The sequence below is a fragment of the Aquarana catesbeiana genome, linkage group LG01 (genome assembly GCF_042186555.1).
Source record: "Aquarana catesbeiana isolate 2022-GZ linkage group LG01, ASM4218655v1, whole genome shotgun sequence".
NCBI lineage: Eukaryota > Metazoa > Chordata > Amphibia > Anura > Ranidae > Aquarana > Aquarana catesbeiana.
In genome coordinates this window covers 502,890,953-502,907,381 of record NC_133324.1, presented here as the reverse complement: position 1 = coordinate 502,907,381, position 16,429 = coordinate 502,890,953, and the positions used below count along the sequence as shown (strand labels likewise).

General features: G+C 36.7%; 1 protein-coding gene across 1 annotated transcript in view; it reads right to left on the bottom strand.

The window, feature by feature from the left end:
* Positions 1-1,871: 1,871 nt before the first annotated feature.
* INSR (insulin receptor) overlaps positions 1,872-16,429 on the bottom strand; it is a 252,051-nt gene continuing 237,493 nt past the window's right edge. Inside the window, exon 21 of the mRNA XM_073593061.1 lies at positions 1,872-16,268. Coding sequence (XP_073449162.1) covers positions 15,941-16,268 — 328 coding nt within the window. The 3' untranslated portion in view covers positions 1,872-15,940. The remainder of the gene's footprint in view (positions 16,269-16,429) is intronic.

Sequence of the window (16,429 nt, the reverse complement as noted above, 5' to 3'; positions counted from 1 at the left end):
GTGGGGAAAAAAAAAACACCTCAATTTTGTTTGGGTACAGCATTGCACGACCACGCAATTGTCAGTAAAAAGTGACGCAGTGCCGTATAGCAAAAAATGGCCTGGTCATTAAAGGGGGGGGGGGGTAATTTTGTTGTATGTATTATAGGGATGGAGGTGTGTCACTGGCAGCACCAGACCACTTTTTTTTCTCTTTTGTATAGTTCCAGTGAAGGGAACTCTTAAGGCATTAGCATACCAAGACATTTTGGACAATTTCATGCTCCCAACTTTGTAGGAACAGTTTGGGGATGGCCTCCTCCTGTTCCAACATGACTTTGCACCAGTGCACAAACAAGGTCCAGAAAGACATGTATGAGCGAGTTTGGGGTGGAGGAACTTGACTGGCCTGCACAGAGTCCTGACCGCTCATCCATTTCTTGATTAGGACCAGTGCACAAAGCAAGGTCTCATCTATGTCAACGATTTGGACCAGTGCACAAAGCAAGGTCCATAAAGACATGGAAGAGTGAGTTTGGGGTGGAGGAACTTGACTGGCCTGCACAAAGTCCTAACCTCAACCTGATAGAACACCTTTGGGATGAATTAGAGCGGAGACTGTGAACCAGGCCTTCTCATCCAACATCAGTGCCTGACCTCACAAATGCGCTTCTGGAAGAATGATCAAACATTCCCATACACACTTCTAAACCTTGTGGACAGCCTTCCCAGAAGGGTTGAAGCTGTTACATAGTAGGTGAGGTTGAAAAAAAAAAAGACAAGTCCATCAAGTCCAACCTATGTGTGTGATTATATGTCAGTATTACATTGTATATCCCTGTATGTTGTGGTCGTTCAGGTGACTAATAGTTTTTTTTTAAACTATTGATGCTCCCCGCTGATACCACCGCCTGTGGAAGGGAATTCAACATCCTTGCCGCTCTTACAGTAAAGAACCCTCTACGTAGTTTAAGGTTAAACCTCTTTTCCTCTATTTTCAATGAGTGGCCACATTTCTTGTTAAACTCCCTTCCGCGGGAGCCTATAGCTGCAAAGGGTGGGCCAACTCAATATTGAATCCTACGGATTAAGGCTGGGATGCCATTAAAGTTCATATGCGTGTAAAGGCAGGCGTCCCAATACTTTTGGTGGTATAGTATATAAATTAGTGTACTGCTAGAGGAAACTATAACCGTTTTGAAAGTCAGAAGTTCCATACATTCATGCCTTAATAAGAATGTTTAAGACATTTTTACATTTTACATTGAGAAAGCTTGTCAGAAGACCGTTTCATTCTGTGTCACCTCCCCTCCCTCAGGTCTACTGCTGAATATCATGCTTCCTACAGAGTAGGGAGGGCTGGGTATATATAACTACATTGCATTGTAGGCTAGCTATGCTCATACTATAATTAACCTGGTTGAAGTTGAAAAGCCCTGGCCTACAAAATAGCAGTCATGGAGTTATGTGCTCCTGTAAGACTGGGCTGCCGACAACCAGAGTATTTATACTACAGGGTTCCTGATGTATTTAAGCAAAGCCAAGATAAAATAAAGATAAAATAATATAACTCACATGGTACCAATCATCAAAAAGCATATAGAAACAGCAAGCGGTATGTAGGCAGGTTCACCAGACGCGTTTCAGCTAATAAGCCATCATCTGGGGACTTATTAGCTGAAACGCGTCGGTTGGACCTACCTACAAAAAAATGTATTGTAGTATAATAATATAACAGAAGTTCTTACTTTTCTACATCATTCAAAATGAAAAAAAAAACTTTTGGCGGGACTTTTACTTACACTTAATGTACTTACAATTAATGTACTGATAGCAATACATTAATATGTTACTTCATGGACAATAAATCAAACAATAACATCAAAAGAGACTACTCTTGGATAAATTTATTTCATCATTTTTATATAAACAGTTAATTGTTGAATAATTTACACTCCGCAAGTTTCCTTTCAATAGTCAAAGATATTTTATGTACATGACGGTTTTTGCTCTAATATGAAAACAATGAAAAAATAAACCGCTTTTTTTATTTTTAATAACTTTTTAATTTTTTTTCCATTTTTTTTAAAGTATTGATATTTATAAGTTCAGGATTTTTTAAAATTTCGTTTTTCATAAACCATGGCACGTAGACATATATATATATATATATATATATATATATATATATACACACAGTGGGGACGGAAAGTATTCAGACCCCCTAAAATTTTTCACTCTGTTATATTGCAGCCATTTGCTAAAATCATTTAAGTTCATTTTTTTTCCTCATTAATGTACACACAGCACCCCATACTGACAGAAAAACACAGAATTGCTGACATTTTTGCAAAAAAAAAAAAGAAAAACTGAAAATATCACATGGTCCTAAGTATTCAGACCCTTTGCTGTGACACTCATATATTTAACTCAGGTGCTGTCCATTTCTTCTGATCATCTTTGAGATGGTTCTACACCTTCATTTGAGTCCAGCTGTGTTTGATTATACTGATTGGTCTTGATTAGGAAAGCCACACGCCTGTCTATATAAGACCTTACAGCTCACAGTGCATGTCAGAGCAAATGAGAATCATGAGGTCAAAGGAACTGCCTGAAGAGCTCAGAGACAGAATTGTGGCAAGGCACAGATCTGGCCAAGGTTACAAAAAAATTTCTGCTGCACTTAGGGTTCCTAAGAGCACAGAGGCCTCCATAATCCTTAAATGGAAGACGTTTGGGACGACCAGAACCCTTCCTAGAGCTGGCTGTCCAGCCAAACTGAGCTATTGGGGGAGAAGAGCCATGGTGAGAGAGGTAAAGAAGAACCCAAAGATCACTGTGGCTGAGCTCCAGAGATGCAGTCGGGAGATGGGAGAAAGTTGTAGAAAGTCAACCATCACTGCAGCACTCCACCAGTCGGGGCCTTATGGCAAAGTGGCCCGACGGAAGCCTCTCCTCAGTGCAAGACACATGAAAGCCCGCATGGAGTTTGCTAAAAAAAACACCTGAAAGACTCCAAGATGGTGAGAAATAAGATTCTCTGGTCTGATGAGACCAAGATAGAACTTTTTGGCCTTAATTCTAAGCGGTATGTGTGGAGAAAACCAGGCACTTCTCATCACCTGTCCAATGAAGTCCCAACAGTGCAGAATGGTGGTGGCAGCATCATGCTGTGGGGGTGTTTTTCAGCTGCAGGGACAGGACGACTGGTTGCAATCGAGGGAAAGATGAATGTGGCCAAGTACAGGGATATCCTGGAAGAAAACCTTCTCCAGAGTGCTCAGGACCTCAGACTGGGCCGAAGGTTTACCTTTCAACAAGACAATGACCCTAAGCACACAGCTAAAATAACGAAGGAGTGGCTTCACAACAACTTTGTGACTGTTCTTGAATGGCCTAGCCAGAGCCCTGACTTAAACCCAATTAAGCATCTCTGGAGAGACCTAAAAATGGCTGTCCACCAACGTTTACCATCCAACCTGACAGAACTGGAGAAGATCTGCAAGGAGGAATGGCAGAGGATCCCCAAATCCAGGTGTGAAAAACTTGTTGCATCTTTCCTAAAAAGACTCATGGCTGTATTAGATCAAAATGGTGCTTCTACTAAATACTGAGCAAAGGGTCTGAATACTTAGGACCATGTGATATTTCAGTTTTTCTTTTTTAATAAATCTGCAAAAATGTCAACAATTCTGTGTTTTTCTGTCAATATGGGGTGCTGTGTGTATACATTAATGGCTGCAATATAACAGAGTGAAACATTTAAGGTGGTCTGAATACTTTCCGTCCCCACTGTGTATATATATATATATATATATATATATATATATATATATATATTTTTTTTTTTTTTTTTTTTTTTTGATCCTTATACTGAATTTTAACTGTTCCTCTGCCAGATGACAAAGTTCTGACTGCAAGTGCCTCTTCTGGCAGCAAAGGAAAAGTTAAAATGAGGTATTTGATGGGTGAGGGAGGGGAATTGGATAGCATAACATTTTTAGGGAATGAGCACAAAAAAGCAGCAAAACATAAGTAACCTCTCTATTACCCATGTAGTATAGAGGTAAACACAAAGTGACATAAAAATAAGTGTGATTGGCATGAACATTGCAAGGGTTGTTTCAATTATCCAGTTCAATGTTTAGCACTATAGTTAGTGGACAGTGAGTTAAGACAATGAAGCACAATCCTCCAATGCCCAATCCACATAGATCACATAAACAGAATAGTAAATAAAGAGGCAAAATTAAGGGAGGCAGTGAGTGAGATGTGGCTGACAGCCAGTATTCACAGAACAGATATCTTCTAAACGGCTAAGCAAATGAAGTCTTACAAGAGCACACAGTTTGTTATAATGAATGTATCACATAGGTAACAGCAGAGAATTAATTATAGTGATGGCTCTATAAAGCACATGGGATTATAATAATAGTGATAAAACATTTAAAAGTCGGTCTGACATGTTTTACAAATGCCTTGTTAACACAAAAAAAATTGTGGTGTTCTCAAACAACGCTGTGGTAAGGATCATTTTCTCACTTCCTAGGCTTGGCACAGACATGTTACAAAATCACACATACCGCAGCATAGGTTGTCTAGAACTGCATGCAGCATTTCTGGAAATAATTAGTAAATCTAGTAGGATGAGCAACTCTCTACAAAACCAAGACACTAATCTGCCAAAGAGACCATCTGATGTTTTAAAATGATGCCTTTGTAATTTATAATAATAAAAAAATAAAAAAAAAACACACAACAACTCGGAGCTCAATATGTTGATTTATCACATTTCTCTAAACTGCAGAGATCTCAACATAAGAATCCAGAAGATCACCAATAGATTGATTAATAGCCTAACAGACCAGTTTTGGAACACAAAGTGTAGTAAATGGGTTATTCATACACGCATAGCATATAAGAAAAATGCATCAAGCTACTGCTGGCCTCCTACATATGCTACGTGCTTGGGCATTCTTGGCTTCTATACTTCTGAGTCACAAACCCAGAACGAGCAAGCAGCAAATGGAAGTTAGAGAAAAGTCAAGGTATATTATCTCTAAACTTGTTCCAGGTCAGTTCCTCAAAGCTTATATATCAAAATATCAGCATGACCACCAAGCAGCAAGCAGAAGTCAGCAGTGACACCATATGCATTTCTCTTCTAACAAGTTTCCTTTATTTTCTGTTTACTATTTTAACAATATGCAGGAAATCATTGGTGACATATGAAAAAAAGGCATATGTGGAAATCTTAGAATTATTCATGGTTAGTGGCTCCTCCCTTAGGAAAAAAAAAACACAATCACATAACTGCTTTATTACCAAAACAGTTATCTGGAAACTATGGAAAGGGATTGAAACAAAGTGATGGAAGGCAAACATAAAGTGCTTCTTTAAATATACAGATTGATGGCAGGAAGGAGAACGATTAAATTAAAATATAACATTGCACCTGGCTGACAGCAACAAGTGTTTGGGATTGGAGAGAAAACGTTACAACAATATTATATCACATAGACAACAGATATACAAACACTCTCAGAGGAAAAGGCCACCTTTCCATTATGTTAAGAGTTCTTAGAGGAAAAAAAGGCTTGGTTTAACAGTTGAGGCTGTTACAGGAGGCAACAAAACACTCATAAAGGTGCTTTCACTGATTTTGCTAAAAGCTGTCAATTACAAACAACCAATTTCTGTACTTACATAGAGGAAGTATGCCACACCAGATGCAAATTCTGCTCAACAACAGCAAATGCACAAGTAGCAACACCTTGGTGAAGGTTTGATTAAAGATCCAAGAGGTAATCAGGTTTTTTTTTAATATAATCTTTTTCTAACAAGCTAATATCAACCGGCGAAAACAATTTTAAAAATAACTATAATTACATTCACATTAATTATACCGCAACACCACAAGCACCTAACATAACTCTGCAAGAATGTCCCTCCCAGGTACCATATGCTAACAACTGAAAAGCAGCAGTATTGGCAAGAATACATCCGTCAACCACATCAACATTTGGGACTGAAACTAGAATAATAAATAAAACAATGAAGGAAGAGACTCCAATGACTACATTAAGAGCCTGTGTCCATGGGCTTTGGGCTTGTGTTGATGGCATTAGTTTGATGTTTCCGAAATCATTCAGAATTCACTGACAGGTGCATTCAACCTGTTTCAAGCAAGTTTTGCATTCCCATAGACTTGAATCGGAATGTAAAACCCACTTGATGTGAAAAAAAGCCTGGCCTTAGATGTATTAAAGCGGAACAAAACCCTCCTATCATTTTCAGCCAATGAAGCTGCCATCTTGGCCTCTGGGAATGTGCCAAAATGCAACTGTTTTTTTAAACTGTTAAATCGATGGGTTTAGTTCCACTTTAACATTCTGTGATGATGGCTTTTAACCACTTCAGCCCCGAAAGATTTTTCCTGACAGAGCACTTTTTACAATTTGGCACTGAGTCGCTTTAACTGACAATTGCGACGCTGTACCCAAACCAAATTTGCATCCTATTTTTCCCACAAATAGAGCTTTCTTTTGGTGGTATTTGATCACCTCTGCGGTTTTTATTTTTTGCACTATGAACAAAAAAATAGCAATAATTTTGAAAAAAAAACAATATTTTTTACTTTTTGCTATAATATCCCCCAATTTAAAAAAAAACAAAAAAAAAACAAATTTCTTCATCAGTTTAGGCCGATATGTATTACCAAAAATATGTAGAAGAAAAAAAAAAAAAAATTGCAAGCGTATATTAATTGGTTTGCGCAAATGTTATAGCATGTACAAACTATGGTAAAGATTTATGGCATTTTTATTATATATATATATATTTTTTTACTAGTAATGGTGGTGATCTGTGATTTTTAGCAGTACTGCGACATTGTGATGGACAGATCGGACAATTCTGACACATTTTTGGGACCACTGACATTTATACTGCAATCAGTGCAATAAATATGCACTGATTACTGTATAAATGTCACTGGCAGGGAAGGGGTTAACACTAGGGGGCAGTCAAGGGGTTAAATGTGTGTTACCTCAGTGTGTTCTAACTGTATGGGGATAGGACTGACTAGGGGAGGAGACTTACAGTTGTTCCTACTTAGTAGGAACAAACTACATTTATCCTCTCCCCTGACAGAAGAGAGATTTGTGTGTTTACACACACAAATCCCCACGCTGGCTCTCGTGAACATGATCGCGCGTGTCTTACGGCGATCACGACTATCGGCCACGTGCATCAGGTCCCCTGCTGTGCAGGGGACATGCGCCCTCTGCCGGCTCTTAAAGGAAACCCCGTATCTGTGCTGGGTTTTGCACAGGGGTGCCATTCTGCCCTCGTGAAAAGAAGTGAGCCTGTCGGGAACCGGTTAAATCAGAAGCTAATCAACTTAAGTTAATATAGTTAAAAGTGGTTGTAAACCCTTACATATACCCAGTGAAATGACTAGACTCAGTTGGTACACAGAGATAAAACAAATCCTTCCACATATATTGAACATGGTAATCTGCAGCCATCTGTCCCCTACAGTCTTTTACAACACTGAACCTACACAGAATCTGTCAGCATCTCTCAGCAACAGAAATCAGGGGGCATGGATCAGAATTCACACACTACACCGCTAAGGGAGAGGAGCTCTGAGATTGATTGGAGGGAAGGGACACATACCCCTCCTCACTCTACAGAGAGCAAGCACAGCTGTGGCTGTCAATTATAGGCTGTGTTCTGGAGTTGTCCTCACCTGCCCTTTTTTTCTCTTGGTGTCAGGAAAAGCTGTCAGAAGGGACTTATGCAGATAGCAGAGGAATGGGCAGTAGAGAGAAATGACACTCATCTTTGGAGAGGGGCAAGTACACAGTATAGAAGGATGTGCTTTGTTCATATTTCATGTCTGAGGTTTACAACCACTTTAAGGTCAAATCTTTATATTGGTCATTTTACCAAAACTATTATACTATTATACAGTCATCCCAGGAACAATCCTCCTGCCATCTCAGGAGCAATTTCCAGAGTAATCCGCTTTCAAGAACTGTCTCAACTTTTTTCTAAGGCAGTGTTAAGTGTTCCACAGCCACCAGATATATTTCAGAAGAACAACAGGGAATCCCAATTTCTAGCTATTGCTATCAGACTTGGAATTTTCACTGAAAACGGAAAACCCATTTCATGTTTTAAGTTTATGAAAAGCCAAAATGAGGAATTCAGAGGAGCAATAATTGGCAATAAAACAAAATGTGGCAATTCATGAAAATACTGCTGCTTGCAAAGTGTATTCACTCCTAATTTAGGCATTGGAAGTTAAATCATGCATTACTATAACCAACCCAACACCCCCACCCTGCCCTTAACCTCGATGCGCTAACAGATTTTGCCAGCAGAGGTCAAAAAGATAAACAGCATGTAATGAATAAAATAATTATAAAAAAAACTCAAGAACAAACAAAATTTAGGAAAAAAGACAGCTATCATAATAAAATATCCAAATTCACAGCTAATAATTACAACTGTGTGCTATAAAAAAATTTTTCATTAAAGGGAATGTAGCTTGTATCTTTTTTTGCCTTTTTTTGTTGCCATTTCATGTTGTAGTTCATTAAATATTCGGTTTCTAGCTGTTCATGACATGCTATGATTAGCCAATAGAAATTGGAATTATCCCAGAAATCTTAATGCAGATGTAAATAGCAATGGCAAAAGTGGCATCACATGAACACTTAAATACAAAGGCTCATTCAGGAAAAAAAAAACAAAACAGTACTTTCCCTTTAAGGAAACGGCATAATTTAAATCAAGACCATTCTGAGCACATAACGGGGACCTTGTATACAACGAAAGTTGCTAGTTACTGAAATAAAAAAAGAAAGAAAACCCTCTGTTTATCACAGTTCCAGACTACCCATTTTATACCATAGGACTTTTTTGTGCAGCATCTTATCAGAGCACTGCAACATTTTAACTAGAATCAGAGCATCTATACCCCCAAAAAAATTCTCAGCTTAGAATAGAGAATGGGGGAAGGTTAAAGCCTTGTCAGGTTTAATTGTCATCTGGGGATCATTTAGGGTCACTATACATGATACAATCTGACCATACCATCTTTGTACAAAAGTCCCCAAAACTATGTAATAAGAGGGCCTCCTTACACTATTCAATTAAATTGTATCCAATCAGGCAAGCCCTTGCCGAACATAGCTGTTGGCAGATCTAAAGGAGAGTTCTACAATCAGATTCTGATGTTTGGTGAGCTTTAGAGAGATAATCTACAACAGGGAAAGAGACAACCATAAAAATTCAACAGAGGTTCTAGCATCCTCCTTTAAGAAAAAAAAAATAAAAATCTGTATTGCTTTTTGGAGAGATTTCACCTCACGTCCTAAATTAGAGACAAACTTTTTAACAGACAGGAAGTGAAAGAATCTCTCCAACAGGCGTAAAACCTGACAAGAGTTCTAATCCTCCCTCAGTCTATCCCTAAACTAAAAGAAAATGGCTATAGATACACATTAATTATTCATGAAAGTCACAGTAATTTCCTTTTATAATAATACATTTTAATTTAGTTTAGGTGGGCAAAATTAAGCCATATAGGTTAGATCTCTTGGTGAAAGAATTTAAATTAAAAATTTTGCTTTTCTTCTAGTGGTTTCTACTGAAAAACGTCAGCCCAGAGTATCAATGACACATCAGAATGACCCCAGCTGGTTTAGCTCAGTTTCCCAACTCTGGTCCCCTGGGTGCTGCAATGTACTTTCCAGAACTTCAGGTAGTAGCATAAGCATGCTAACTAGTGACATGTTAAGAGGACCAACTAGGATTCTGAACAGAGATCTGAAAAGCATACACTGATAGTAGTCCTAGAAGAAGAGTTTTAGAAACAAACAAAAAGCTATAAAAATAGGTTTAGTAATCTGGCTTTAAAATTTAAGCTCCATCATTAGCCTTGAACCTCAAAGTTCATTTGTTTTTGTTGTTTTTATTTTTTCTCTTTTAGAGAGAGAGAAAGACATCTGTATTCTTTCATATAATTAATTATATATCACAATGATCACCGATAGGGTAAAGTGGCCATGTCAGCATAAGTGCAGTATTCCCAGTTATTTCCTTTCAGTATAAAAAAGGAAAAGTTGGGTAAATGAGAAAGAATAATTCCAAAGCCGGGTGGGGCCGGGGGGGGGGCTGGGCTGGGGTGGTAAGTGTGCTTTATTCAGGAAAAGGGAAATCATTGGGGTTGTGTTTTGGGTAGAAAATACAAAAACTATAAAGACAGACCTTAGGACTAAAAAATATAATTTCATAAAACACAGTTGGAGTCTTTAATTATGATGCTCGCAAGAGCCAAATGTTTTCTTAATCAAAATATAAAAGTTGTTGGCTAAGTTAAAAAAATGGAATAGATTAAAATAGATGTGCTAATTACACTGCTTTAACTGTATTTACAAACATCTAAATTTTTATTTTTAAGAGCATTGTTGTCAAAATGACAGAAATTACTAAATTATTGACTAAGTATAGCTTGACACCAAATTTTCTTGGTAAAAAAGGTAACAGGACTGCAGCACCCAGTATTAGTAGCAAAGGGCAGGACATAAATAGGTATGTCAGAGTAGGCTTTTTTCAGCCAAGTTGCCCAATGCTTTCTGAGCTTCAAATGTCTTCTGAAATTTTAAAGATGCATAAAATACCATTTTCAACATCTGATATGTTGTACAGGATCCTTGATATAGCAAAATGTTGTGCTGAATAGACTTTTACCCACTAATGCTAGCCAAAGATGCACAGATAATCCAATGATTCTGAAATCTCACTCTACCACACTGCTGAAGCCACTGCAACCTCAATTACGAAAATATTAGCGTTAAGCACGGTCTGTTGGCTGATAGCAATTAAACTGGAAAATTTGATCCTTAGCCTACATGTTTGGTTACTACAGAACAATTCAAGCAGCTTTAAATTTGAGACACACAACAGAGAGCCATGCAAGTTTTCTTGACAACTTATTTAGTATGTGTGCAGTAGATCATTCCCTTTTCTTAAGTAAAAAGGGAACACTCCATCACTCACAGAAAGGTTCATTCACTGGAAATTTCTGAAGCCTAAAATACATGCTACTCATTGGATAACCCTTACACTGCCAGATTACTGCTTCTGATGCAACAGATTCAAAAACAGGTAACACTCCAGCTTTAGCTGATAGAATGCTACTTAAACTGGATATATGAGGCCATGTCTTCAGTAACGCAACTACTACCTGCAAGGCAAAGTTATACTCGCATAAATATAGCTGATCATTAGTCTTTAATGTAACTGGCAAGAAAAAAGTTCAACTGCGGGTGTCTAGTAACCATTATCACAAAAATTTACTTACAAGGATTTTTTTCCCCCTGCAATCAGTGTTAATTAACATTAGAAAAGCTAAAAAATAAAAACGTGAAAACAATTCACATTTAAATTCTCACTCAGGATGAAGTCTACAATGACAATCAAGCTGTTAAAGAAGTAAATAAACAATTTCTAAAAAAGTTTCATGTTGATTGCACTTATCAACTAATTACAACTGTAGGGCAAAAATAAAAAAAAACACCCAGCGATGCAACGCCTTTGTGATCCATCTCTGTCATCGATATGCTCAATTAATGTATACTTTTTTAAAATTATAAATAAAAAGATAGTATTTCTGCATCCACAAGGCAGGAGTCTCATATTAACACTCTGCTGTATTGGTGCATCCAGTTTCTTCCATCACCCTCTGTCTGTAGCTCCTACCATTTGTATTCTTGAAGCCCCATGGGTACAAACAGTATTTCCCATTTGAAAGCTGTTATAGAAGGTGTGAGAATCTATAGCAGGAGGAGGTAAAGCCTGAAAATCCAAGAGGGAAGTATCAAAACTGGACCCCTAATTAGAAGCCAGTGGGTTTTTCAGCCCATCCATTAACATTCATAACTAATATATTCAGTTTTGTGGACTTTAGGCCCTTGTCAAACAACCTTTCTTAACAAAGAAAATCTTGTCCTACTATTTTGAAAGATTTTTTTAATAGAATAGATAATGTTTATAATCAAATCCAAATCATTTTACATACATTTTTAAAAGACAGATTGAAACTGTACATACTCATAATCCAAATATGTAATATGTAGATTTAAATGTGAGCTGTAGTCTTAACACAGCCAAATGTTAGAAGGCGTTACTTGCTGGAGTGCTCATAGGAGGAAAAACAAAAAAAAGAAAAAAGAAAAGATGTTTTTGACATTTTAATTTAGTCCCATCAAGTAGGGAAAAACTTATGGTGAAAAACTTGAGGTGCCTTAACAAAAACCCCTGTCTTCCAGCACAGCAGGGGGTTACTTTCTTAATGTACAATTTACTGAGGTAGATAGTGTGCTAACACAAATACAGATTAAAAAATAAAATTAAAATCGATCCTCCAATCTCCTGACATCCATTACTAATAAAAAATGTACATGCATTTGAGATATTTTAATATATGTGTATATATATATATATATATATATATATATATATATATATATATATATATATATAATTTTTTTTTTTACATTTTTACTATGAAAGCTAATGTGTCTGTACAGTGATTTTCATTATATTAAAATAAATACAATTTACTTTTAAGAAAAAATCTGTTGAATTACAAAAAAAAAGTAACCTGACAATATATAACTTTAGTATTTTTTTTTTCTGAAATTTTCACTAGTGTAGTGTTTTTTTTCTTTATATCTATATATAGATATATATATATCTATATATATATTTTTTTTTTTTTGCTTTTTAATGCTTTTGTGTATATTCCATAAAATTCTACGGTATTTGAACTCTCATTCTGCCAAGGCAGGTAAGAGATCAGTATGCTGAAGCATAAAATTGTAGGCACAGGAAACAGGATAAAGTATCAAAGAAATTTTGGAACTTGCATATGAAAACAATGGCAAGAAAAAAAGCAGATACTAAGGAGTGGTTTTAAAAATTTAAAAAGAAGGGGCCATTTGATAAGACCTCGGCAGGCTGTGGCATCTGCTCTAAGGCAAATTTAAAAACTATTTTCTAGTTTGAAGTGCTAGATTGTCAAGAAGGTGGTCTGAATGCCACGATATGTAAATGGGCATAGGGTAGTGTTAATCCACAACAATCTAGAATGCTTACTGTGACTACTGTGTAGTGAAAATAAAGCTGCTAGACAGATCTAAGTAAAAAAAAAAAAAAAAAAATGTGAAAAGATATGAAGATACACAGTACAATGCATGTATAATGTGCATTCGTTTTACTGGGTTGAACACAATATAGAGAAAAGATCTGAAAGCAGCATACTTGTGCTTATTGCCTGTAAGTTTAGAGAGTAACAAAGCAAGCATTGTGAATAGTTATCCAATTATTATCCAATAGTTATCCAAAAATGTCAGCGGTACTAAAAAAGGTTGGCTTTTCTGATCTTTTCAGTACTTGTGAATGAGGTGTGCATCAGCGTGATAAAAGTTCATGTTGCTCAATTCTGTTTTGAAACTAAAACCACATTGCGTTTTTCAAGACTGTACCAAAAGACGTGGAGCAATAACTATGATGTGCTGAAAATGGGGAAATTATGCAACAGGGTACTGCAAATTATAAGGCCGATATTTTTAGCATGGGGGATGAAACTGAATTATACCAAGTGCTATATTAAACTTGCTGTATAGTTTTCATAAGACTTTACAGAATATTACAGTTATACCAAAATAAATCTGAGGAACAGCATGAATACAACTATTAGGTACTATAATTATATGGAGAAATATGTTAGAGTAAAATAGGATGTATACTGGGGTCATAATACATGCTATATACATGTAAAAAGTATATGTCATAATAGGATATGCCGTAGAGAAGTAATATGGTGCAGTGTGTTACTTGGAGAACGATTAAGTATGGGTCAACAAGATTTATGGCAAGATAACGCAGCACAAAAGATATAAATGAGTACAAAGTGCTGTTTGTAGAGCAATGGCACAATCATACTGGGAGACAAGTGATGCACACCAAAGGCCTCTTTAGAGAGACTGTATGCAGCAATGTGAGATGGGAGAGCAAAAAACGATAAAAGCAATCTAATGTGACATACAAGAAGTGGTTCATGAACTACTGCACTAGATGTGTAAAAGTTGGATTATAGCAGTAGCTACAAGAATCATATTTATGACCCCTAAATTTCACAGACTAACTAAAAGACCTCATTGAAAAGATGTTTTCATACATACAGTGATAAAGAATGTTACACTACATACGGAGTGTGAAAATCTGAAAAAGTATGTTGTGAAGGTTATGGGCTATTTAAGTCACATCCAATGTGCTGTAATTATCAGCAATAACATTTCAGTTTATTGTAGCCAGATCATAGAAATGATATATATATATATATATATATATACATATATATATATAATAAGTTGGCTGCTAAGGGCTATTGCACTTTTTGCCTTACTGAGTGAGCCCATCTTTATTGTGAAGCCTAATTCACTCTCTTTAGGACAGTATTGTGCATGCATACAAACATGCAGGCGCTATCCTTGACAGGTAGGACAAGTCAATACTTCACAGTATAATACATTTTATCCAATAGTCAAATGGTACATAAAAAAGTAGCAAAAAATATTTTTGAATTCTGATAAATCTAGATTTTACAATGGAACTTTCCAACAGATTATTAGATAGGGAATTTTTGACCAAAACAGATCTTATTTTAAAAATATATCGCGTATACACGAAAAAAAGCATATATTAGTTGTAATTGTTAAAGTAAGCACACCAGGCAAAAGACCTGACTTGGAAAGCTTATACACAAACCACAGAAGCTGTGGGAGACTAGTTACCATCCTAACTGTTCTGAAGGAGGATAACTACTCTAAAAACACCCCTTTTATGTTAGAAAATTCAGTCTCTTGGGGGTGAGTATATCATTTATTTTCCGCTAGAGAACTTCTAAATTACCCAGCCGGCCCTTCTGCTGCTTGACTAAAAAAGGAGAGGAAATGTTGATACTACACATTAATGGCATTCATATAGCATGGAGAGAAGGGGATGGTGATACTTTGCTCCCTTTTTGGTCTGATTAAGAACATATCTGACAAAATATCAACCATCCCAAAGACTTGTTTCTGCTCTTATGAGAGAAACTGGGCCCACCACTGTAGATTTTTGAGCACTGAATAACAGGACACCAAATGAACATGTTGTAGCGAGAAAATAATCACCTAAGCACAGTTTGTGCACCTTGTTGAAAAAGTTATCAATGTATTACTGTTGAGGAAACTCAGCAGGTCAGAAGATGAGTGGATGAAGGGGCAACATGTAAGGTATATGAGCTTCACCTTGTTAATACATTCCTTGCAATTAAGTCCTTTCTGGTAATTTCTTCCAGGATAGCTTTTTTTTAATGTGATTTTCCCAATGGCGAAGCAGGATAAGACTCTATGGTCAGGCGACCTCAAGTTGAGCTTAAACGGCTCCATAACAGCGATTAAGGTTTTAGCAGCCTTAATCCATTACACAAAGAAGGTGTAGTTTTTAATTTTGCCTTCTTGTAGAGCATCGGTTCATGCTTTGGCATGTGCTTTCAAATTAGAAGCATTTCCTGCTTTTTATGCATAGCACACCTTTGCCTTGATAGTAAAAAGCCACTGGAAATAAATAGGTAATAAAGTGTAATTGATTCAAATGGAGTTTTCCCTGTTGCTTTGTCTGTTCACAGTTTTGCCCTACAGTCAGACTGTCCCAAAAAAAAAAAAAAAACCCAAAGCACAAGACAAAAAAAAAAAAGTCAAGCACCAGATGGGGCAAGGAAACATTCAAAACCTGAAGAGGGCAATGGCGGTTTGATGTTCTAGCCATGGGTACAGTTCTGTCCTGAGATTCGATGGAGGGTAGTTATATTTATTTTCAACAGGGGTGGCTCTGTGTGTTAGGATGGGCTGGAACGAGGCAGAGACAGAATTCGTCCATTTTTTCTACTCCCATTCATGTGGGTGTAGGGGATATGTTCCTCATAAATATTTCCTCGCTGTCCCTCATCCCGTAATGAACAGGAAGACGGATCCAAAGGGGTGCTCTCCATATTTTCAAAATCCATCTCAAGATCATCTGCTTCAGGAGGTTTATTTTCCTCACTATAGTAGAAGGATAGCTCCTGAAAACTTGGATGAAGATCATCCTTTAGCATTTCAATGATCTCCAAGAAAGTCGGCCTCATCTTGGGATTGTATTGCCAACACATCTGCATCAGACTGTGACTGTAACAAAGAAATTAAAAAAAGTATTATTAGATGAACATGATGCGTATTAGTGGTATTTAAAGTTAGTTGCTAGTTTTTCTTAATACATAAATACCTAAAAATGGTGTTTATTACTCTTCTTGAATCAAATATATAAAGAATACTTCTTAAAAGAATCC